A 26,706-nucleotide genomic window follows, 5' to 3' on the forward strand; every position below is an offset into this window, starting at 1 on the left:
TTATTGTGCTCATATTCTATCATTAGAGCACCAAATAGAAAAAACGAAGTGGATTATTTGTAAAAATTTATTTTCTTATATCATCAACTTATTTTTTAATTAATTAATTATTTCATATACATCATATTAAAAAAATATTATAATATATTTTTTAAAAGTTTTTTCAAACAATCTACTATCCAAACAGCTCTGCTTAAATGCCCAAATCACTGATCCAAATTTATTTTGTTCCAGAAAAGGAAAAATACTTCTAATAAAAAATTATTATTATTATTCCACTTAAAAGTAAGAAGGAAATTATAAAAGTTGAGAAGCCACGTATGAAATACGTCAACGTCTGTCTATTTTGCGGGAACTTGAAAGCGGTTGCCAAAGCTTTATTAAGAGCGCATTGCAGTTGTTAAACTTCCACTCTTCTACTCCCACCCGACGCTTGAATTCATTCAAGGTTTATCGAACCGACAGTTTCTCTCTCTACCTGTATATACATACATATATTTATATCCATCTGTATATATATATATACACCGCCATGGCGGCAGTGGCGTCGGAGAAGGTCGTGGAGCCCTCACTTACCTCGTCGCAGTCGCTTTCCATGAGCCGTACACCTTCACGACAAGCCTCCAATGCGACCGCCTCGGACCCCTCCTTTGCCGAAACACCGGATCGCCCTTCCTCCCTCGATAGCTCTCCTTCCTCTTCTAGACAGCTCATCGATTCTCAGGTTCAGATTCTAATTGACTTTGATCATTGCTTCAAAATTTAGCTCTCATCAATAATTCGCTTCCCGCGGTTTTCGTTTTTGCGTTTGATTATGTTGATAAGTAGCGATTGGTTGTCATGTTCTAGCGTTTTCTTTTATTTTAATTGCTTAAGAAATAGATTAAAAAATTCAGCTGAGGAAGGGTTTAGGAAGATGTAAATACAAACTTTCTGGCTTCTTGACCTTGGTATTTATATGATAGGGCTTTAAATTTGCGTGTTACTAATTTTTGCATGGTATGATTTTCTAATTCTTTAGCGTTGAAGTGCACTACTGCACTCTACAAATTGAAGCCAAGAATCGATCTTTATGAGGGATCCAAAAGCACTCAAGAGAGTCACTAGGAAATTCTCCCGCGGGTCTTAAGTGTATTCAAATTAATAAGGGACTGGGGACAGAATCAATAAATAGTCCAACAATGTGCTTGTGAGTTGAAAAGAAAAAAAGTGATTGTGAGGTAAAGAGACACTTTGTAATAAAAGATAAGTTGAGTCATGTATAATTAGGATAGTTGGGGAAGGTAAATGCAAGATATTCTTTCGAATGAACTGGGAGGCTAGAGAGTATATTGAGGTTTTGATCTGTTCAATTCTTGTGCTTCTATTTTCTGTGTATTAGGTGTTGGAAGGAAATGCGAGGAAGTATTAATGGCTATAGCATAATTATTAGCAGTTTGAATGCATCTCTTGTTAAGTCTTTTTCCCTGTTTTGGTACCAGAATCAGTTATTTTTGAGAAGTGAAGAGTACCGGCAACTGTTTCGTCTTCCCCAGGATGAAGTGAGTGACTATCTATGCCTTTTTCCCTGTCTTGCCGTGGCTTATTAATTTAACTGTTCCTCTTGTGGAATGAATGATTGTACTAAGCATGCTGGGAAAATTGCAAGTGAAGTTTTCCATATAGTGGTTTTTTCCTGAATGGGTGGAGTTGAACTTTATACTGCAGAGTATCTCATATTTGCTTGGTCTTCTCATTTGGTTGAGTAAACGCTATTTTCTCTCTCCTCTTCTTTCATGATTTTACTGGTCTTCTATTCTTCTTCTTCTCCTTTTTTTTTTTCCCCTGAGGTGACCTTATTTTCACTTCTTTTGGATCCACTCGTATTTTGTAATTGATTTAATTTATTTCTCTTGGCCCCGACTTTTGACCAGTTGTGTCTTTTCATTGTGGATGCTTAGATTCTTTCTTTTTTATTAAAATTTGCCAGGTTCTTATTCAAGACTTCAATTGTGCATTGCAAGAGAATTTTCTTCTTCAGGTAATTGTTATGTGTATCATGTTCTTTGGTTGTCTATTGTTTATTTTTGGGTGGCATTTGTGAGACAGCAAATGATGAAATCAAGTTGGCTGTTCTATTACACAGACACAAGGAATGTTGAAACTATTATTTTGGACACTTTTGGGCCTATGTGCTTGCTAATCCTTTCTTATAATTGTTAATTATTTGGGTGTAAGATACTGCTAATGGTTAATGTTATTTGTTGGTTGCAGGGTCACATGTACCTGTTTGCTCATTATATCTGCTTTTATTCCAACCTATTTGGATTTGAAACAAGGGTTAGTTGTCAATTCCTTATATTTTTTAAGAGTTAATGCTTGGTGTACTATACTAGGACATGGCTGTGGTTAGGGTCTCTTTCATTTGTTTAATATGTCAAATAAGAAGTCCTCTCCAGTTTTTTGTTGGTTCAGTTTTACAAATTCATCACTCAAACTTGATAGGAAGTTATTCTATATGTAAGCATTTGATAGTATAATGAAGGACTAGATGTGCTAAAACAATTCAATGTGTACTGAATCATGTTGGTAATGCAGCAAAGCAGAGAGCTTAAATGTATGTTCTGTTCTGATTGTTTCGGTGGGAGTCATTGGATGAATGAAGTTACAAAACCCATGTTAGATGGGATTGAACTTGCCCTGATACGTCCCATCTCTAATGAACTCAAGGCTGGAGTGTTAAGTACATTTTCTGGAAGAACTTAGTCACTTTTGTCATAAGTGAGTTGTATAATCTATCTCTCTCTCTCTCTCTCTCACATACAGTCAGACATAGAAAATCTGTTAAGGATGCTTAGGTACACAGTCAAAACAAACGTTTCACCGTCTCTTTCTCTCACAAAAACTCAGAGACTTGAAACTGGATATAACATATGGGTTGTAAGTCATTTGGTTTGGTAATCATTGTTTAAATAGTGAGGCAGCACGCAATGTAGTTGATTTTCAAGAATTAACAGATTGGGCAAGATCTTCTTTTGTTAATTCTATCTTTTGGTCTTTGAAGTGTTGATTTTTTCATTGGTGTCAAAATTCAACCTGCTTTTTGGAAGGAAACTTGAGTTCGTATATCCATTTAATAAGCAGTTGTGTTGGTGGTCTTTTTCTAAATTTTAACAATATTGGCGTTCTGTTTACATGTTTAGTGTCTGCAGCACTGTTGGAGATGGGCATCCTTTTATCTTCTTGATATGTCTTATGTTAGTGTTAATTTTATGGCCTGTGACTTTTCTATTAGACCTTATTTGCTTGATGGATTTGACTTTGCCCTTACTTTTAGAAAATTATCCCTTTTAATGAAGTCACATCTGTAAGAAGAGCAAAAGCAGCAGCTATTTTTCCTACTGCGATTGAAATAATAGCTGGGGGAAAGAAGGTATGGCTTTCAATCCAGACTTCAACTGCATATAGCGTCTTACAATTTGATGACTTCAGGAATCATGATATCTGACAGTCTTTCTTTTATTGCAGTTTTTCTTTACCTCTTTCCTGTCACGTGATGAAGCTTATAAGCTCATAAATGATGGTTGGTCTCAGAATAATAGTGACATCAAATCAATTGCAGATGAACAGGTTAATTTCCTTTTGTTTAGTAGTTACACTTATAATCATTAATCTATGGATGAGCTTGATGCATTTTGGGAGCTTCTCCAGGCTTTGAGCGTTTTATTCAATGCTGGAAAAATACTTAAAATGAGAGTAGTTCTTAAGTGTATTTTACCTACGTGTAACCAACATATTAGTCAAAAGAAGATTCATGGAAAAGTCACAATGTTGGCAGCCAAATTTTTAGCTGCTTAGGTTTTACTTGTTTGGTTGGATGTGAAGCGTAGATTTGCCTTCTGTTATTCCTCTATTATTTCTTTGAAAAAGTCCATTGCTAAATTATATTTGGCAGTACCAAAAGGGTTTCTCCTGCAGGAAAAAATTGGCAGAATTTCATTTGCCAAATTTTTAGCTGCATAGGTTTTACTTGTTTGGTTGGATTTGAAGTGTAGATCTGCCTTCTGTTATTCCTCTATTATTTCTTTGAAAAAGTCCATTGCTAAATTATATTTGGCAGTACCAAAAGGGTTTCTCCTGCAGGAAAAAATTTGCAAAATTTCATTTGCCAAATTTTTAGCTGCATAGGTTTTACTTGTTTGGTTGGATTTGAAGTGTAGATTTGCCTTCTTTGAAAAAGTCCATTGCTAAATTATATTTGGCAGGACTAAAAGGGTTTCTCCTGCAGTAAAAAATTGACAGAATTTCATTTGGCAAAGACTGGAATCAGGGATATATTTACCATGCACTTTCTGAATATGGAAGCCAAGTTTTTGGTGGTGAACTTTTGCTGGTTGATTGCATGTCTAGTTGAGTAATGCTTTCTTCGTTTTCATTGTGTCTTTTCAAAGAGTTGCATGCCTAAAATATTTTTTCTTCTGGCTTTGATTCTTTTGGTGGATAATTTTGAAACGCAGAATTGGGTTTATTCTTGTTTGAGTGGAGATTTCCCAATCACAAGTAGAACTCATATTATGTAGGACTGGAATTGGAATGGGTTTCCAAAGTGAATGACTTATACTTAACGTAGGTTGTGATTACATAGGGCAGAAAACCTAGATTTGGAAGTCCAGAGCTGGACTGATGATTTCCACTGCAACCTCGAGTAAAACTTCATATTGCACATCAAAAGGTTGAGAATTCTATGCATGTGAAAAATGCTGAATTGGTTCTTTGAAGGCGTCAAGTATCTCTCTGAAGCTTTTACATCTTTTTATAGGTTATTCCACAAAATTACCTTAAAACTATCTTCTTAAAGAATAGTGTTTATTGAAAAAGCTGTATAAAATTTGACAGCATGGTCCATTTTAAATGTTCTAAAAACCAAAATCTGTTTCACAAAGTTCTGAAAGCTGCATGTATGGTGGCTTAAGGATCATTTCCCCCCAAAAGCTTATAGTACTGGCAGAAGTATGCAAAAGTAGAAGAGAGGAATTGAAAACATTTTTTAGCTCTTAAGAAACTGGAATCCGTTGATTTTAAGCAGCATACCTGGATATTCTTGCCGAGGAAATCTATGGAATCCTTATTAAACTTGTTTGACTGATTCAGTTGTCCTTACAAAACCTTTTGATTTGGATGTAGGAGTCCACTACAGGGTCAAATAGCCTAGAGAATGGATGTGCGATAGTTGAAAAGGTAGAGAGCTCCAGACAATCGGTGGATGAGTCAAACCTAATAGAAAGGTACTGTCTGAGCTATCTTATACCACTGCATTGCTCTATGTTCAGGTAAGATTTTTTATGTTCAATGTGGATGCAAGACAGGGATAAAGATGGTTTGACACCAGACGATGTTGTACCCCAGGCTAATGGAGAGCCAGAAATTTTATCAACATCTATTCAGCAGCAAGACATTGCAGAAAACAATGTAGAAAATGTACAGAACATAGATTGTTCAGCATCTGGGAAGTCTCTGGCATGGGAGCTAGTGGATTATGATCCTCCACAGGGTTAGTCATATTATACATTTGTTTCCAAGTTGTAAAGTACCTTATGTGTCTCTAGTATTACTTGCTGATAATACAAGAAGATATTGTACTGAATAACTGTCTTCTGTATGTCAGGTAGTATTCTGTGTAGTAAAAAATCAATTTGGTCATGCTTTAGAAGTATAATAACCCAATTTAACAAGAAGAGTATAGCACATGAATGCTTTAATATACTGTGTTCATCAGTGAATTATGTCTTGCATGTTCATCTGTCTTTTCTGTGAGGGAATTCTGGCGAGATTTGATACTGAATCTCTGCAAAAACTTGCTATAATGATCTGGCAACAAATTGAAGAAAATGTCAGTTTTGGTGTGACTTGATGTTCATGCTGGTTGTCTTGAAGTAAAGATTACCTAATATGGCTACTATTTCGCCTCCTACGTCACCTCCATGCATGAGCTGTTACATAACTACTTTGTATTCTGCTTGAAGCCGTGTTCACATTTATCAAAGATATTTATGTTTTTATGTTATATTTGTTACTACTTGCGTTATATTCTCTTTTTTACCTTTTTTCTTGGTTGTTATTCATATAGGCTTCTAGCTCATCCCTTTTTGAAAAATTGAAAATTTGTACCAGCATTGTTATATTTACCAGTTTCAATTATTATAAGTCTGGTTGACTTCGTTTCTGCAGTTCCTGAGGGCTTTACAATGGTAGCTGATTCCAAGTTTCCGGTATTATAACTTCCTTGTGGACATACCATGTTCTAGATATCTGGTTCACTTATTCTTGCAGCTCAGACTGCCTAATTCTTATAAATTTATAACTGTGTTACTTTTAGGTCACAGTGGAGGAGTTTCTTGAGTTCTTTTTTTCCGATCAGGCTGTTGATTTTCAGGATTCTTTCCATAGAAAATGTGGAGATAGAGGTAATTGGGCAGTTGATGTGAGATTCTTGTATTTATATTTTTTTAAACTTACAGGTGAAACTTAGTGTAGATACTGATGTTTCCTTTCACTTGATTTCTAACTATATCAATGGTTGTCTTGTGTTGCTTCTTGCTTTAATTTTTTTTCTTTTCCAGATTTTAAGCAGACTGAATGGCGTCCTCATGAAAAATCTGGGTACACTCGTGATGTGTCATTTCAACATCCAATTAAGATTTATTTTGGTAATTCTTTGCTTTGAACTAAAAAAATCATAGATTGGTTTGTGTTTGTACTGCTTACCAGATTAGAGGAGAAATACTATTCGTGTATGCTAAATTTGGTTTTGGATCCTTTATAGGTGCAAAATTTGGTAGCTGCCAGGTAGTTCAGCAATATCGAGTTTACAAGAACTGGTGCTTTTCTGTTCATCAGAAATAAAATTCTCATTGCTTGAAATGTTGAGTTGTTACCAAGGCAGATACGCTGTGACTGTTTACTTGAGTTATTTCTCCTTTCTTTGCGAAGCATGCCTTTCTTAGTGTTTATAGTTTAGCTGTAGCACTGTTTTATCCTATATTCCCAGCATGCTCCCTGAGTTGCGCTTTCGCCTTATTGGACTTATTGTTATCATGCATTGGGTTAGTTACTCATCAAGAACTCGACAGCTTACCAGATTGTTTGTAGTAATTGAATCATACAAATTCTTTGGTGGTTAATATTGAACATGAGCCTAGTGACAAAACATGCTCCAAAAAAAAGAGTAGAACTAGAAAGCTTAGTTTTAGGTTAGATTGGTATTCTTTCATTGATGTGAAATGGGGTGACACGTCATTTAAATTACTTGTCTTGTGTTGAACTTATTAGGACCTTACCAGGAGAGAGAAACTCTGTCCTACTGGGGTGACATTGTCTGGCATGGCTCTGATCCTCCAAGAAAGTATTTGTATGCCACAACTGCTAATGAAAAAATTTTGAGACTAGCTGGCACGTTTTGAAAGTCTTGTTGGATACCACCGATCTTAGTTATGTTTAAATCTTGCTTCAACCTGATATTTTAAGCTGCTTGGGAGTTAGGGTATCCAATAACAACATTTAAAGGCAAAATCATTGGAGTGGGTGTGATTCAGTGATTGTCATGAAGACTTTTGTATGTTGGTTAGAGAAGCTAAAGACCAGTAATGTTGGATAGAGGCCTGGAAAGTGGGGGTTTTTTATTTTTTGGGAGAAGTGATGGTATTCTGTTTTGTATTATTTGTTAGGCACTGTGGTGGAGTATGATACTTGAATTTCTAAATTGTAGGATATTAATGAGGTTGGGAAGCGTTAAAAAAAAATGAGGTTGGGAATGGAGATTTTGTCGAGCAAAGAATCTTGTTTTATAAGCACTGGATTGCCCTTTGTTGGAGTTTGTTCTTGTGGTGTGATGCTCTAATTTTATAATGGAGTGGATACTTCTGCCTTGCTTACAGCAAAATTGTTGAATGTCCCTCCATTCATGGTCTCTAATCCAGGTTGTAGTGTATCATGGCTTACACTTCTGCTAGGATGTCCTATAACTCGGGCCTAGTCTGCAGGTTCTTAATCCCTTTTCATGACCTGCTTAATCTCTTGAATGGAGTGCGGTTGGGCAAAGGCTCCTGTGCTTGCTTAAACCCATTGTATGGATGTGTTATATCTTCCTTTAACTCAAGCTCAGCCTGCTATATTTTTCTCTATTAATTTTTTGGTGAGTCACGGTTGGTTAATCTTCCTTTGGTCATACTAAACAATGCTGTCTATTTACTTTTTGAGATGTTAACATTTGGTTATTGATGGTCCTAAGCTGAAAAAAATCAAGATAACTTGGTTTTTCTATATCCAAGAAATGCACATGTTTGAGTCATCTGGTGTCTTGACCATACACCTTCACTTTCTTTCATAATGACATAATTATGTGGTTACAATTGCCCACACTTTTGACTGTACTAATGTACGTATTACTTTTTCTTGATGGCAGTCATTTCATTCTTGAGACCTCCCAAGAGATTAGTGACGTGCCTTATGCTGACTACTTTCGTGTAGAGGTATGAATTTGCATTTTTTCTTGAATCTAACTTTTCCTGTAGATAGCATTTGTTTGCAATGAGAAGTGTGGGAAGGTGAAGGAAAGTAACTTAACTTTTCCTTTCATATTTGTTGGTTTGCAGGAAAGTGATAAACAATTCCTGCACTTTCCCACACATTCCTGATAAACATTTCCTGCACTTTCCTACGCATTGCTGCATCTTTTTTTCCTTCAGAAATTTTCAGGATTGCAATAGAAGGCATTGATTATGCATAATTTGCTCAATAACTACTACTAATGATCTATATTCTCTCAAATTTTCCTGTCAAACAAACATGCACAAAAAACTATTTTTCTCTTTCCTTTAGTTCACTTTCTGGCACTTCATTTTCCCACATAGCTTTTATTCTATTCAAACAGATCTGAAGAGTTCTTTTGTTAGCAGTAATATACGTGGTTGAATATGTGTCTTTGAGGTTTAACTGGTTGAGGTGGTATTTTGACCCGTTTTTCTTTCTGGGGTTGGGTTGGGTTGGATTGGAGTATTGTGGGGTTGGTTGAGGCTATTCATCTTGTATAGCTGTATTATTACAGGATGGTAGATATGGTTGATCATTTGTATAATCAAAACGATGCACAAGGATCTTGAATATTAGAAACTGGGAGTGGAGCATCCAGAAGATGGACTACAGGGGGATCAAGTTTTAGTTGATTAGGCTTCCTATATTAATTAAATGTAGCTTGAGGATGCAAGTTCTATGATTTTTTTTTGGGTGGGGAGGGGGGGGGGAGGGGGAGTCCTATATCGTGCCCTCAACCCCCCCCCCCCCCCCTTATTTAATTCAAACATTTTTTACTATGGATGAGAATGTCTTGTGTATCTATCCAAAAATAGATTAAAATAGATGTTTACTTTTTTTTTCAATATTATTTTCTAGCAGGGGAGGGGTGAGATAAGAAGCAGGGAGGGGGGGGTGTGGTGTGTGGTCATTTATTATAGCAATCATTGCTGCTAAGAAATTTGCTTTTTGATTTTTTTCTTGGCACTTCTCTGATTCTTTTATTGCACAGGGGCTTTGGCATGTCGAAAGAGATGGCGATGAATCTGAAAGGGGATGCATTTTAAGGGTATATGTTAACGTGAACTTTTCCAAGAAAACTATGTGGAGAGGTATGTGATGAGAATCTGACATTGCTTCCCTTTAACCTTTTGGTTACTTTCTGCACCTAATATATGGATGCTAACTGGAAGAATTTCATTTCCATTAGTAGTTTATATTGTTGGGTGCTGTGCTTTGAAATTACTAAGAGATAGACAACCTTATCTTAATAGTGCAGTTTTTTTTTTTTGCCACCATTATGTACAAGCATGATTTGGATATGGTTACTTTAGCTTTTCTAACTCCTCACTGCAAGCGAGTGTTTTGGTTGTTGGGGAAGCATGTGATTCGAGCCTTGGACTAAATTTGGGAAATAATAATTTGTCCTCCTTATTTATCACTGGTCGAGCTTTCTGAACATATCATATTATTGTACCTTCCACAAGCTTGGGCTAGGTGCAAGTTTCGAGTTTTGAGATAGACTTTACAGATACACGCCTTTTTCTCACATCAAATTTGAACTTCTATGGGATAAAATCTGGATGAAATCTGAAGCGGGGACTAGTCATTTTTACACTTTTGCTTCTCTATTTGTCTCAATACTCATAATATATGTATGTTGGAACAAGTTGTAGTGAGATGGATGTACATCCTCAGATATTAGACTCCTGTCACTACATTTTCTTTGAGGAATATTTTTCATCGGATATTTAGTTGACCAATCAATACCAGATTTTGGCATTTTTTGGCGTTTAGTTCTTTTGCGTGAGTGTTGCTTCAGCATCTCGTCTATCATGCTGTGTTTTTTGTTATTTTGTGGCTAAACAGCTTCATTGCTTTTTCTGAAATTGATGGTTGTTCTATTTCTTTTTGAATTATAAAAATGTGCTTTTGCTGAAAATGCTTCTTTGAACAAATTAATCATGGACCCGTCGTCTTTAAATTTTGTTTGAATGCCAAGCGTGCCAATGTTTTTGCAGGAAAGATAGTGCAGTCAACAATTGAAGAGAGTCGAGAAGCATATGGCACTTGGATAGACCTTGTATTCTCTTTTTGCTCCTTGCATGTACTTGAATTTGTAGATTACTAATTGTTGAAGTCCAATTTATGGGAGTTGTGGGCTTTCTTTCAGGCACATCAGTTATTGAAGCAGAAGAACCTTGAAGTAAAAGAAGGTAGGATGTTGAATACCTGACAAGTACATGGGATATAAACTGACAATTAAAACAATTCTCAGGTGTTTATAATTTTTTCCATGATCCCAATGGTTCTTTTTTGGTATGAAACAGGTAACCTGATTCAAAGTAATCAAGCTCAGGGGAAAAAGGAAGAGAGAAATGTGGGGAGTCTAGAAAAGTCAGATGAAGCAGTGGAAGCGAATTTCTCTCGGGCCTTGCCGATTTCAAAGGATGTGTACCAACATCCAATTGTTTCCCCAGGCAGGGGTCACCCTGGCAGTGCATCAGTCGCTCCATTTAGCGACTTACTGGTGAAGTTCTACTCAGCACTCAAAAATCAAAATCCCGTGTCCCTGTTTCTAGTTATTGGCATTGCTGTGATCCTCCTCCTAATGCAGGTGATGTTGCTAAAAACCATTTTGCATATTATATTAGTGCTCTTAGTAGCAAAACTTGTCATGTGGGGAGAGAACACCTATTAATGATAGTTCATGATTGAGTCCTATATATCTGAAGAGAAGAAAAAAACAAAAAAAAAAATGTAACCTTTGCTAGTCCTCATGCTTCAAAAAGAAAAAAGAACTTGTATCTTGTTAGATGGAAGCAGGCTCTTAAATAATACGAGGGCTACCCATTGTCGAATGTATGCGTGCATGGGGCGCGTGTATTTGTCAATTTGTATGTATAGGCTCCTTGGAGGGCAAGGGGGGATGCAGCACAGGTTGTCTAGTGTTTCATGTTAGACAGCAATTGATTCTTCTTTGGAACCGCCACTTGCAGGTAAGTATACTCACCTTGTTAAGCAGACCTCAGCAGATTCACGTGGTTCCACAGGCAGATTGGATGTATAGCATCAACAGAGGTGCAAGTGAAAGTGGGGGTGAAATTGCTTTGCTAGATAAGCAGATTACACATCTCAAGGAGGAGCTGCATATGGTTGAGACGCTGCTAGATAAGATGCAACATGAACATGCGCTGCTAAAATTAAGATTGAGTGATTTGGAGCGTAATAGAAAACGGCAGAAATAACAGAAATGTTTTTAATTCTTTGCTTCTGGGCAGCTTGATGATCACACCCTCTCTCCTCGATCTCCCTCGCTTAATTTTTTGTATTATAAGTTGTTCATAAAATTGCAAAGTACAGTAGAGAGAGGATGATTGATGTGTATAGTTCTGTAGAAACTAGAATGAATTCCTGACTTTTCATAAACTCGCTCTTGTATTCCGAGTGTGACCTCACATAACTGACAGTAACTGGCAATTAAAGATAAAGATGGGAAAGGAACAAGAGGAAGAAATTCCAGTTGCTTCTTTTTTGGCCTTTTACTTGAACTAGAAGAATGGTTAGGAGAGAGGGTCGTTCATTACATGATGAGGAAGGAAGCCGTCTATGTTTGGATTCCCAGATTTATCAGGAAAATAGAGATGAAGACTATTCCATGGCAAAAAATATGGAGGCTGAGAGCCTCAAGTTCACATGCAGTAAATGTATGAACAACGCATTTGCCGTTGCCTTGCCATGCATCGTTTTCCTATTTTTGGAAAATGTTTTTGACCATTGCATTTGTCAATTTTGACCTTAGCAATTTGAACAATTCAACTGCCAATCTCATAATAATTGCTCATTGCCTTTGACATTACACAGTCTATTTTTATTTTCGTTTCTTTGAAAAAAAAAAAAAAAAACGCCCACCGTGGGCATGTGCTTTTGTTTTGTTTTTTTTTTTTGCACTTTTTGCTTCAAAGTGAATTAACAAAACTTGCACCAATCCAAAGCAAAAAGAAGGTACAGATCAATCAGAGACGCATTGTTTATCTAATTAATTCATCGGGCTGGGTAAAATATACTATCCCATATTGATAAAAAGGAATCTGTTGTCCATATATACAAATGTGTCCTCGTCCAGCCTTTTAGTTCCTTATACTATTTGTATTTGGATATGATTAACGACTCTTACTTTTAGTTAGTTGGTATCAAAATCTCTACTTTATAAAAGGGCTGGGGTCTGATGAATAGTCTAGGGGTAATCCTCTAACTTGTTCTATCGTTTTTTTTTTTTTTTCAAATAAGTATTGTTTAAACCCATTGGTCATTTTGTCCATACAGTTACGTCATTCCCGTCTGTATTCATCTTTGCTGGTTTCCTATTTTGATATTTATTTTGTGTGTTGTGCAGTTCATCTCGGTTTTGACCCAAATCTATGCTTCTTGTTTTCTCTCTCTCCCTCTTTTTTTTTTAAATTTAAATTTAATTTTTTAAAATTGTCTGACTACTTCTTGATTTTAAAAAAAAAAATATTTCGGGCGGAACGGCCCTTTCATGCCAATTGACCTGCATGAAAGGATTGCATGATTTGCCTTGTATTAAATATTGAGTCCAGAGATTTATTATGAATTTCTAGGTTTTTTTTTTAAAAAAAATTTTGGACAAATGTTAGGGCACTTAGATTATACCTAAATTACTATACAAATATAAACATTAAAATTTATTGCACCCCGAATTGTGATGTTCCAAATTAACTACACTATTTTTAAAAGAATTAATACTTGAACTTTTCTTCACAAGTGTTTATTGGGCACTTGTTAACTAATTTATTTACGGTTTTGTTTTCTAAATTATCATAATTACTGTCACATGGATAATCAACATGCTTTGGACCAATTTCCTAGGTATCTCTTATCGTAATTAATGTCTGATCTAATTCATGTCTCTAGTTACATTTGCCATCCATTTACATTAGATAGTGATCAGTACTATTTTTTTAAGGAAAAATCGTTCAAAACGTCCTTCACATTTTATAAAATGACTTTTTTCGTTCCTTACAAATTTATATCGGTCAAATTTGATCCCTAACTAGATTTTCGACTAGTTTTTGTTTAGAATTCATCACGTGTGTTGCATGTGATCATTTTTTGGAGGTAAAATTATCAAATCAAAATTTACATAATTTATTTATAGTCCTTCACATTTCACAAAATGAATTTTTTATCTCTTATTGCTCGTGTGTACGAATAGTTTTTTTTTTTTAAATCTATGCATATCTCTATTTGATTTCATCTGAACAGTATGAATAGCATATAATATATCTCTATTTGATTTCACTTAAACAGACTAATTGTAATTGTACATATGCTTTTCAATAGATATATACATGGGTTTAAATATAATAGTTTTGTTTTAAACTCATATATACATATATTTGATTTCATCATGTGAATTCATTCAATATTTGTAATCTTTTCTATTTTGGTAATAATTCATTTATTGAGTTATGTAATAAGACCATCTAATTAATCAGTGTTAATTTGAATTCTATAGTCATGCTAATAAATTACAGTGTAAATTTGAAATTTTTACTCACTACCTTTAAGACCAACAATTAAATTTTTTACCTTATGATTATTTTAAAATTTGAAAGTATCAATCATTTACTTCTTTTTGTCATACTTTTCCTTTGTTTATTTTTTCTGTCCAAATTTAATTCGATATAAACACCTGATAATGTTTAAAATTAAATGTCTTCTTTATTTTCAATTTTTGAGTAAAAGGAATGAACATGAGTGAAAAACTAACAAATTTTTTTAAATCATGTATATATCTATTTTAATTTCGCCTGAACAGTATGTTTAGGTGAAATTAAATAAAAATATATTACACGCTATTCGTATTATTCAGATGAAATCAAATGGATATATATATATTAATTTTTAAAAAAAAATTATTTATATACATGATCAATGAGAGATGAAAAAATTTATTTTGTAAAATATAAGAAATGAAAAAATTCATTTTGTAAAATGTAAGGGACGAAACAATTCATTTTGTGAAATGTGAGGGATAACAAAATTCATTTTGTGAAATATGAGGGACTATGGATCGGATTATGTAAATTTTGATTTGATGATTTTGTCCTTTAAAAAATGATCACGTGCCAGGCATGTGATGGATTCTGATAAAAAACTAATCGAAAATTTAGATAGGGACCAAATTGGAACAATTTGAATTTGTAAGAGATGTAAAAGTACATTTTTAAAAGTGAGCGATGAAAAAAGATATTTTGCAAAATGTGAGGGATGTGTTGAACGATTTTTTCTTTTTTTTACTCTCAACTTTTCTCCATCTTTGTTATTGTTTGTTTAAGCTTTTACTTATGTGGACTACGTTCCTATTCCAGATTAGCTATTCTTTACACTTCCTACTTTAATGGTTGCTTCCTTGTTTATTGAATGTTTAGTTATTAATGCTTCCTTCTATTTCTGTATTTATTTCCATTTCTTTTACCTTATTTAGTTCTTTATCTTTTATCTTGTGCTTTTTTGACCTTGGATTTTTTTTTCTCTTTTGTGCTTCTCTTTCTTGCATATTGTACTTTATAATTATTGTGAGATGCAAGAGCATGCTTATACAAAAAGAAAAAGGAAAACAAAAGACTCTATACTTTTTTTTAAGGAATATGATACTGATTTTTTTTTTTTACATACAATTGGTATGGGAAAGGAGAGAAACCAAAAAAAAAAAAAAAACTACTCTTTAACCTTATATGGAATATGATACAAAAAATGCTTTTTTACATGCAACCAAAAACGGAAAGCAGAGAACCATTTTGCTTGCCTATCTTTGTATATATGACCACAAAAGTATTTGCCATTTTTATTCGTGATATTCCTTTTGCATGTATCCATTCATCATGATGTTCGTTTCATTTTAAACAAAAACACTTAAATATTTATATTTGCAAGTTTTTTTTTACTGACTAGTTCATATAATTTATTGCATGTCTTTATTGACTAGTTCATATTTGCATGTTTTTTACTGACTAGATCATATAATTTACTGACTAATTCATTTAATTTATTAAACCACCATATTATTGCATGTCTTACTGAACTAGTACATACCTTTTTGGTTTTTTCTCTATGAAAAAAGAATTTCGGGTTATTCTATCTATTTTCACTGTTAGGTTTACCAGATCTAAGAGCCATGTGAGTGACGAAACATAACTAGATCTGATAGACTTAATGGTGAAAATAGATAAAATTGTTCAAAATTTACACTTTTGATAGTTTAATGAATAAATACATACTTTTAAAAGTTTAGGGATTCAAAATTTAAGGGAGGAAAAAAAGAAGAACTTCATTACCATAAAGGGTTTATTAATACATCTAATCCCTGCCTGTTCTTTAGATCCTATCTTCCTCCTATTAGAAAATTTAAAAAAAAGGTTTATTAATATACAAGGAGAAATCGTTCAAAACGTCTCTCACATTTTATAAAATGATTTTTTTTCGTTTTGAAAAAATTCATTTTGAAAAATGTGAAGGATGAAAAAATTTATTTTGTGAAATGTGAGGGACTATGAATCGAAATATGTAAAATTTGATTTGATAATTTTGCCCTTAAAAAATGATCATGTGCAAGGCACGTGGTGGATTCCGACAAAAAACTAGTCGAAAATTTAGGTAGGGATCAAATTTGACCAATATGAATGTATAAGGGACACAAAATTACACTTTTAAAAATGAGGGACGAAAAAAGTTATTTTGTAAAATATGAGGGACGTTTTAAACGATTTTCCTAATATACAATGTTACCGTGTAAAGCAACATAAGCTTCACATGTAACTATGTGATAATTAAGAACTGAACGTAATCCAGGAATATGTAATACCTGATTCAGCAGATAAGAGAGATGGTTTTAACTTTTAACAAAGAAATATATTGAAGATGCAGTTTGCCTTATTGCCACCGACTGATCAGAAAGAAACTGTAGAAATGGCCAACTTTGAGGGACCTTGATGGGGATTGAAATTTCGCTTTAACAATGATGACGATAAGCAATATAGCAGTACAAGATATATACAGTACATAAAAGACTAGGAGCAAGAACATCCTTAGTGGGCTTGATGATTTTCTAATCATCAATCTCTTCTGCAAAAAAGGCACATGCTCTCTAGTTGGTGTTGCGGAATCTGCAATGGAAGCCAAAGGACTTTACTGCACTCAAAAAATGGCGTGATCAGAAGCACTGCAGATTTTAGATTTGGTGCTTTCCACGTTGCAAATTTTGCCTGCTGCAGAATGGGATTGCGCTTTCATGCATGTAGAAAAGGGAACTTGTGCCTCAAAATTGAGCAATATCGCCTTATGGGGCGGAAGGGAGGTGCGAGGGAGGGAGGGAGGCCCCTCAAGGATTTCAAAAATCTCATTTTCGTCCTCCTAAATGAATTTTAAAAAGTTTAATTTTTATTATTAGCGTTTATCTTTAGAAACTATTTTGATAACATTAAATATACTTGCCAGCCCGATTTGAGTATACAATATGCAGTAGACGTCAATGTTATACATTCTACTTTTCTTACTCAAAAGATTTCAAAAAATCTTTTTTCTAAGTATAAGATTTCACCTTTAAAAGTATATAAAAAAAAAACTATTTTGATTTAGGTCTCCCCACCCACCCACCGACCCCAACCCCACCTCCCAAACTTGAGAAAAAATATATGGTTTGTTAAGTACATTTTATTTTCACCCCCTCCAAAATGGAAATCATGATTTTGGAGGTGTCCCAAACTCCGAGTTTCCTACTCTTCTTCTTGCGGTCGTCCTCATATTTTGCATAATGTTTTGATAGTTTCGATAATAGGACTAGCCCTGAGCTTTCTTGAATTCATTTCTCACAAAATTCAATCAATTATCGACTTTAGTTATGCACAAGAATTGAAGTTTGAGTTAGTCAAATGATTGGCCTGTTCACCAGCTAGTGGCAGGATGGAACTAGTCAGTACCATGATGCTAAAGATCGAAGAACACCGTCTCCGTACTGCAACTGTTGATCAGAATTGACATATCAAATTTCAACGTCAAATGGTGAATGAGGAGATAAAGAGCAAATCTAGTGGAGCCCCGACCTGCTTTTTAAGTTACGAATGATCGTAACGCGCGTACCCAATGTTTAATTTCCTGTGCAGTTTCATTCTTCAGAGAGCGTTCGTTCACCAATTCTTGCGACAAAGATGAAAGAAAAATAGACCATATATTTCTTTTTCAATGAAAGAAAAAAGGATCCCACGTACTTGTTTCTCTTTATCGGCCTAAACTTTCAATGACACTCACATGTTTCTTGTCATGGTATATGATTTTATGAACCTAGTCTTACGTTGTCCTACCAAACCGGATGGTTTAAATTGAGCCGAAGGCAGCAGGTAGCAGGTTTTCAGGTCACTATATTGAAAGATCGGACAAAATCACTGCTATAAAAAAGAGTCGAGTAGAATTCAATGAACGCTCTCCGTCCAGGCATACTATTGAAGAACTCATGAAACTTATGTGGTTTTTGTGATAACTTAAAATACCCCTTTTTGTCCTTATAGTAGACCCTCCCTAGTCCCTACCCTCTGTATATCTCTTCTTATCTAAAGTTGGTTGAAGAAAGAAAAGTGCAACGAGAGCTAACGGTGGTGAGTGGGCTTCCCCACGACCACCCATTTATTTCTTCTTCTTCTTCTTCTTCTTCTTGGTTTAGATAAGGTTTTGTTTTTCTTTTACTCTTTTTTGTTGGGTATATGTAGTTTCACATGGTATATGTAGTGCTCAAATTTAACAAGTTTCTTTGATTCATACACACGATAAAAATAATATAAAGAGAGAGAGAGAGCTATTCCGAGAACAGCTGACGGATATAGATCGAGTTGACCAGTTATGATGATTTGAAATATGAATCGCCAATCTTGAAAATGAAAAATATGAATTTTCATTTCAAATGAACCGTTCAAATTGGCCAACGTAATATGGCCTTGTTCTCGGTTGCTTTAGATTTTAACTGATTACGGAGAATAATTAGAATCAACAAAATCTACTAGGTGATTATAGATTTTAACTTTTGTGTTCATTAAAAAAAAGTCTATGATCATAGTACAAAAGCGACAGAAAATAACATAAAACTGATTATTCAAAATCAGAATCTATAATCAATTAAAATCATCATTCTTGCATCAGATCTAGATCCTAAATCGATATTTACAGTTGTCGCTTGTAATTACAGAAGAAATCCGTTATTCAAAAGATATATAGTACCACAACATACAAGTCAAGTAGATTGCATTGCACCATAGTAAAGACACATTTAATAGCAATCCTCCTTAATTTCAATTTTTTTTTTTTTGGAAAAAAATAATTGCGATTTTAGAAGAGTCGAACAAACAAGGCATAGGAGAGGACGGACGGAGTGTCGAGACAAAATGTCCGCATCATAGAGCCTCAGCTGCCACAACAGCGCCGCAAACCAAAAATGGGTGCATATGATATGCAATAGACTATGAATAGGTGGTGGTGGTGGACTCGGAGTTTTGATTAGCTGTCACAACAACAACAACACGCTCTCTCATCGTTGACGACAAACCGGCCGAATGTTCCTATGTTGCAGCCCATTCCTACATTCCACACATCACAGCCGCAAGCCGCAATTCGTTACCTCATCACAACCACAGGCCACAATTCGTTACTCGTTAACTTAGAAATTCTAATGATATTTCGGGTGCATATGATAAATGAGACACAATATCACATACCTTTGACTATTATGTTTCTTTGCTTTAAATTGTTTTTTTTTTTTTGTTACTATTTTGAACTTCTTTTAGAAGGCGAAAACGAAGCAGTGGGAAGTTAAAAAAAAAAAAAAAGATGTAAAATTAATTTTAAAAAGTGTTTAAACATAGGAGAAGATAGATGTGGATATCCATATTTATACAATAAGATATGTATAACTAGATGTAAATAGCTGGTGGAAAGAATCCATCTACTATTATGGTATTTAAGAAACTTTTTTGGGCATGTAGATATTTTTGGAGCAATTTTCTAGGAATTTTAGTTATAAAGTTATAATTTGTACTTCACCGTCCTTATTTGGATTGCTATTTTTTCTCACAAAATTTTTATGTTTTCCCTAAGTACAATTTTTTAGTCATCATTTTATTTTACGTACATCAAATTGCCGCAGTATATCTTTATATAAAAATTTCAGGAAATAGCAATCCAAGCGCGCTCTAATAAGAATTTTGACGAAGAAGTAGGTTCCATGTTTGAATTTCCTGAGAATTTTACTTACAGGACGCGGCGTGGTGTTCCCTGCTTGCCTCAAAATGAGGGATATGGTCTCCTCTGGAATTCTAGTCGTTGTTTCACAAATAAATTGGTAAACTTAGAAGAGAACGTTTTATCACGGCAAGTTTGCTGCCACGTTTTTTCTGAGCAATAAAGGGCAGTCAAATCGTGTAAAATCTTATAGGGTTAATAACAATTTACGCCCTTAGCTTTGGGTCTAGTTACACTTTACTATCCTCAATCCTAAAAATACACACTTCACCCTTTGAGGACCGATCAACTTTGGAAATCTTAACTCCTTAAATAAATTAAAAAAAAAAAAACCAGTGAGTGTTATGATAACATTGTCCCGTTTTGCTGAATTTTCTATAGTTTAATGCTATTTTCTTGGTTTGCCAAAAAAAAAAAAAAAACCTAGATTTAATCTTTATTTTCCTCCTTCAAGTTTAAAAATAAGACTTTTCAACTCTTTTTAACAATTTTGGTTAAGTTTTTAATATTTGACTAGTTTGATAAACAAAAAATGACCATAGTGTAATTTTAACTGTTTACATAAACTAATATAATAAAGAAATTTTTTAAAAAAAAAATAACAAATTTAATATTACTTTTGTTTTTTCAAATTTTTTCTAACTCTACTTATTGTTATTAACATATTATTTATCCTTACTGTTTGATTCGAAGCTTAATGAAGTGAACATATTATTTATAAAAGTGAACATTAATCTAATAGGAAAAACTTTAAGGATAATAAACTAAATGCAAACTTTTATTTTAACATTAATTTATCATTTGACATTTTTCTTTAGTAGATACCATTGAGAAAATGTGTATTATTTAACATTAGAAGGGAAATAATAGCAACTTTTATATAATCTCATAAGTAAAAGGGCAATAACATCATTGTGCTCACATCTTTTTGGTGTATTTTTAAGCTTGAAGAGAGTAAAGTATGACTTCTGCCTAAGTGTTATTAACTCTAAAATCTTATGCAAGAATTTATACTTTGAAACTGCTTGCAGAATAATTTTATAAGTACGTAAAAAACGTACTTTTTAGGTGATAACAAAATTTTTTGCATTTTTACCCAGTGACAAATCTAGTCTAAGGATATTAGCACTTAAATTTCATCTTAACGAGTGCCCCAGTGAACACTCATTTTATTAGACAACATTTTTTTTTGAATTTTTCTGAATAGAATTTTCAATTTCCACCGTTCTTAGATGTGAATTCAAATGGTCCATTAACTAACCAAAGATAAAGTAGGATAATGCGTAATATAACATGCTTGCTTGCTCGCTCGCTACAAATTATCCCATATAAAGAATGTTGAGGCTCTTAAATATATACTATGAAGTACGGTAAAACCAAGCGTTTGTATTTTTATATGCATCTAATTACCTATACATGTCCAACTAAAGATATGGCACCTTAACTGCGCTATAGAATTCCCACTAATATTTATAAGGGAGTTTTGAGCATCAGTAATGCCAACAGAAAGCAGATAAAATACCAGAAAACCTACAAGAAAAAACAATTGCTTTTGTTTAAGTGGACTCCTACGAGTTCGTGTGGTTAAATGTTCGACATGTATTACTAAGGTGGTCTTGCACAAGCTACAATTTTCTTCTTCTCTCTTTGTTTATTAAGTCCCACCTCTTCTCTCTGTTGGAAAAAAAAAAAAAAATCTTTTTGCTATTTCTTTTATGTTAGTGCTAATTATCTATTCAATTTTGTACCACGTTTCAACATTTCATAATGTACTAATTAACTAATGATACCTTGATCTACTCATAAAGAGTAACCAAAATTAAAACCTAAAATTGTAGCATTACCGTTATAAATTCAAATCTTACAACCTATACATAGTCTATGATCAGTTTTAGTCTGCCACAAGTCAGGGTTTAAATTCTCTTACCCCTCTTTGCTTCTTATTATGTTCCACTTCTTCCTTATGAATTTTTTTTAAAAAAAATCGGATTTGTAAATCTAGCAGCTCTACCTTAATTTTTTTTTTTTATTTAATTTTTGTTTTTCCCATCGTGTATGATTTACTATCTTTTACACTCTTGTTGTGGTCATAGTAGAAGGAAAAAAGCTTGGATCTTTTTATTAATTTATTTACAACCGGCGGCCTTTCCAAACTACAAGAGTCGTGACTTGAGGATCAATCTATAAGGTAAACCAACGTTTTTAGGGAGGCACGAGTTACCAAACTCTTGTTAGTTCAGTGGGTTTAGGCCACTCATTTTAGCTTGACAAACTTATTTTCTCCGACATGTTACACGAGAAGTAGTCCACTATATTGACTTAGTAATAACACATTGTAATATTCCGACATTAAGGAAGAAAATAAAGAAAAAGGCTTGAACATAATGTAATATTTTGACTCACTTTGTGTGTTCTTACAAGCAAACCATCATTAACTGATGAGAAAGTACTATTCCCAAGGATGCCAAAAGTTTCATTTTCGAATTTGACTACTGTTCTTGAGGAGAAAAAAAAAAGGATTGATCATTGTTCATAAGCAATGATAAGCCTGATCTAAATTACAATGCTAAGTTTCTCACTCAACTATATATCCCGAACCTAAGTGGGGTTTTTTTTTTTTTTTTTATAAGATTTCAGGGACCCATGATAGTGGTGGAAGTAATATATATAGACAAGCTACAACTCAAAGTAATCTACAAATGGTGGGAATAACAACTACTCGAAATCACTACAAACTTAAATTTAATCAAGAGAAAAGATGACTGACATTCCAGCCACCTTTGAGCTTGGCTACAACCTTGCATGGTTGAAAATGAAATAATGAGAATGGTATTAGAAGTTAGAACCAAAAGCAACCTAGCTATGGTGGTATAATATACATATGTATAATTCTAAAAAGGAACATAATAATAGTTCTTGGTTGTGACTCGCGGGGATATGCATTAGAAAGTGCAAAGATCTTGGAACTTTATCTTGCGGCCGGTGTGGTGCATCTAACAAAAATCAAAGGGCTGAAAGTTCTTGCTTTTACATGAATTGTTCAACGACTAAGGATGGCATCGTGAGGTTGCTATCAGATTGTACTCTGTACAAATCAGTACATATTTGTATAGCTCTCGATTGGTCAACCCGTATAACGTGTAAATCTCGGTCAGCAGTCATAGCTAGGGCTCTCTGACTTTGGGCGCCTTCGGATTTGGCCCTGATGATGAGGAACTGAAAAGCCAATTAATAGTTAGAAAGAGCTGAATATTCAAAGGGAAATCAACTTTTACATGTGGTCCTTCAACAAACTGCTCCTGGGAATTGGAAATCGCCTATTATACCCTGATCTTGCATGGACGGTTTGTCATTAATTACAACAACGATTATTCACACTGGAATTGGACATAGGAGTATTGATGAGTTAGTTATCCAGCAAAATTGGATATCTTATATTACACGTCAAAGTTGTGTTCCACATTGCAAGAACTCCAGACCTGTCAACAAGATTTAGAGCCACGCGAAAATCCACCTCATGCTGATCGTCAACGCTAACGTGTTTCCCTTGCTCTATCTTTAACGAGAATCAGCTAATTCAATTCTTCTAAATTGGTTGCTTAACGAAATCAAAAGTTTGATTACCTAAATAAATAGTATGCCTAAGTCATGACGATCATGATCACCCTGAAAAAAAAAATTAGAAAAAAAAGAAACTTGATTGCTTAAATAACACACCTAAGAAATTCCTGTACTTTTGATGATACATTTCCTTTCGGGGTTTTCCGGTTCTTGCTTTTCGGCTTCTGAGATTAGGTTTGGCAACAAGATTACGACGGGAGACTGTCATCGAGGAAATTAGACTCGCGGGCCGAGCAACTCTGTAGCCTAATTTTTATTTATTTATTGGTACTTGCATGGGTTGCCGCAAAAATGTGGGATAAGCCATCCAACTTCAGACCATTTTCTTCTTCTTCTTCTTCTTCTTGTTTCGATTTCATCAGCTTAGCTGGCCACTACTACTCTTTTCCGTTTCAATCATTAACTGCATTATGCTGGGAGTGGAGTGAGCTTTTATAGCCAGAAATGGCTTGCCCATTTTTGAGATGCTGTACGTTTAATGTGACATTTTGATGTCCGAGGCCCTACACTGGAGATTTGGTAGCCAATCAATTGAAGAATTGAAAATCAAGAAACTATCTAGTCAAGTTAATTACACGGGAAGTTTTAATAATTGACGTCAAAAATACATGAAGCTTTTTTCCTTTAGATCAAATGGCTTTTCAGAATCTCTAAATGATCTTCGATAATGAAGAAGTATGTAGGTGGTTGTTGTCATTATCTTAACTCCCCACCATTACAGAGATGAAAAAGGTCCGGAGCAAAGTTTCTTACAGCACCATTTCCATCGATTAGATATCTAACCATCAACGTGCAATTGGCATACGCTTAGACACGTACTGCTAAAATTTTGACACGAAATATCACATCAAACAATCACATTTACCTAATCATGATTAGTACCATTTATAGAAGTATTTAATTTGTGTCCTACATTGTTTCGAAAGATGGAGAAAAAACAGTTAATATATAAGTAAGAATTTGATATATACCTAACAATTTAAACTATAGGGTCAACGTTGAATCTCTTAACTTATATATTCGGCCTTTTTGGTTGGATCCATTGGGTGTTTCTTTCTAATAAGTGGTATCAAAACTTTTGATTACGAGATTCCCTAGCAAGTGGTATTGGTATTAGAGCTTTGGGTCGTGAGACTAGGCTACTTACTGACAAGTGGATTTTTTTTGGAGTTGGACCAGTGAAATTATCTTCTTAGTTTTGGTGGTGAATTAAGTGCCAATTTGGCAGGAAGTTCGATTGGTGTTAGATTAATGAGAGGTCTGAAATCTAATTTGGATGCTGAAGAAGAGTAGATTCATGACTGGGAGAACATGTGAATTTGAATATTAAAATGAATTTGCGTTGAGTATTGCAGTGAATTGAAACTTAACAATTTAAGTTTTTTGGTCAATATTGGATTTCTGACGTACATATCGAATCTCTTTGATAACGCTCTCTTGAGTGTTTCCTCCTTAACGATTTGTACGGAAATTTACTAGGAGTATTTAAAAATTCTTCCTTTGGCGGCAAAATATACATGATTAAATTATATCCTAAATACAAGGAGCAGAAAAGTTTGTGAGCACATCCATGCACGAGGGGAGTGCATCAACAAAAGCCTCCCATCAAATTGATGATGGTGCCTTGGGTCACTTGCAGGTGTCATATTCCTACTGTACATTTTTATGACACATTTCCTCCAAAAGGCTCTACAGACTAACTCATCTATGGTTAATTGTTAATCTAAACAAGAGCTGTTTCTCTAGCTTGATTCGTTCTCTTTAGAACCCTTTTAGCAGTGGCTCTAAAAGGACAAGTTGAGCTCACAAAATTGTTAACCAAGTGTAGATACGTCTTCAAATCGTGGCACGTAGCAACATCTCCTTTACTGAGCTGGGGACAATCCCTGCTACTCAACCTAAGCTCTTTGCCTATTTCAGCATAAACCCATTGTGTCCCCTCCACCCTCCTCTGAAGCCACGCTGGCAGTCCGGCTGCCACTTGTACCGCTCCCTTTTTTGCCACGTCATTTTCGTCGATGACGAAGCCGGGCACCTTTGTGATGACATCATCTGAGTTCACAATCCGGAGTACCTTGGTACCATTTCTTTCCAGGTGCTTTCTGAAGGTCCTGTCTCCCACTCGAGGCCCCCCAAATGATACAACTGTGACTATGGGTGCATGACTGAATGTGTTTGTTATGTCATATGCAGTAAGGGTGGCCAATGCTGCCCCTAAACTGTGTCCTGTGATGGTTATGCTCAGGGGCTCATCGCAGTATTTTTGGAGGATTCTTCCAATTTCTTCCCTGACCATTTGCTGCAAACTCGGACGGTCGTCCGTACTCGATGTGTACAAGCTCAAAAATCCGCTCTGCACCATCGGGTCACAATTTTCGGGAGCCATGTCATCAGGGAGGCAAGTCAAGGTGGCGCGGAGATTCTCCAGCCACTCGTGACAGGTGGCGGTGCCCCTATAGGATATCACCACATCGCGGCGTCCCAGCCGGGAAATCTCCTCCTTGTCATCGCAAACTGCCACGTAGCCTATCCAGCTGGACTGAGTCGATACCCAGTTAGGGAGCCTCTCGATCCACCGTGGCACCTGGACGGAACACGTCGCGTGTAGGCTCTCGGTGACCTGGTACCCGCTGGTGCCGAGGCCGCATTCAGCCAGCATTGATTCCTTGGCATGGCCACACTGGGCGTATGTTGGCGAAGATGCATCAAAGTCGAAGCAGCGATAGGCAGCATCCACGAACTGACCGTACCGAAGGATCTCGCTTCTTAAATCATCATCGAGGGGATCAAGCAAGCCTTCCCAGTTCTTGATCCCTTGACATTCCAGCCACTTGTCGCGCAGTTTGGCAGCTCGGATGCCCTCAAAGCACTGGATTGAGGTGCTCAACGAGTTTGTAATCTTCAGCTTTGTGCTTTGGCTGAGAGAAGAATGTGAGGCGGAAGCGGCACAGAGCTGCTCTGTGACGGGAAGATTTGAGATTGAGCCTTGCCACACGGTGCATGGCCTCACCATCCCAATAGCTAGCCTCATATTTATATTCATGTGAGCTTCAGTTTGTGTCACTGTGTAGTAATACAGGAAGTAAAGAGTGATGATGAGCAATGGAGTGTTTTGCGGGAGGTTCAGACTATTGCTCTGCTCTAACTTGGTTAAGACAACATGGGGGGAGGGGGGCTCTTCTGATTTATAGTCAAAAAGTTTGAGTGTGTGCATGTGTTGGCAAAATTTGG

The 26,706-nt window shown here is 35.2% G+C and overlaps 2 protein-coding genes across 2 annotated transcripts; one reads left to right on the plus strand and one right to left on the minus strand.

Moving 5' to 3' along the window:
• Positions 1-385: 385 nt before the first annotated feature.
• On the plus strand, positions 386-12,077 carry LOC113726878 (protein VASCULAR ASSOCIATED DEATH 1, chloroplastic). The gene is made up of 18 exons (XM_027250790.2): positions 386-724; positions 1,482-1,541; positions 1,970-2,020; positions 2,254-2,319; positions 3,317-3,412; positions 3,508-3,609; positions 5,164-5,264; positions 5,346-5,530; positions 6,208-6,248; positions 6,356-6,443; positions 6,600-6,686; positions 6,803-6,857; positions 8,441-8,507; positions 9,560-9,659; positions 10,569-10,630; positions 10,721-10,763; positions 10,878-11,164; positions 11,547-12,077. Exons 1-18 carry the CDS (start codon positions 533-535, stop codon positions 11,793-11,795), a joined length of 1,932 nt encoding a protein of 643 aa, XP_027106591.1. The 5' UTR covers positions 386-532; the 3' UTR covers positions 11,796-12,077.
• A 12,938-nt stretch (positions 12,078-25,015) lies between these two features.
• On the minus strand, positions 25,016-26,506 carry LOC113724081 (phospholipase A(1) DAD1, chloroplastic-like). Its single transcript, XM_027247024.2, has one exon. It carries the CDS (start codon positions 26,504-26,506, stop codon positions 25,199-25,201), a length of 1,308 nt encoding a protein of 435 aa, XP_027102825.1. The 3' UTR covers positions 25,016-25,198.
• Positions 26,507-26,706: the final 200 nt, after the last annotated feature.

The sequence above is a fragment of the Coffea arabica genome, chromosome 2c, assembly GCF_036785885.1.
Source record: "Coffea arabica cultivar ET-39 chromosome 2c, Coffea Arabica ET-39 HiFi, whole genome shotgun sequence".
NCBI classification, from domain to species: Eukaryota; Viridiplantae; Streptophyta; class Magnoliopsida; order Gentianales; family Rubiaceae; genus Coffea; species Coffea arabica.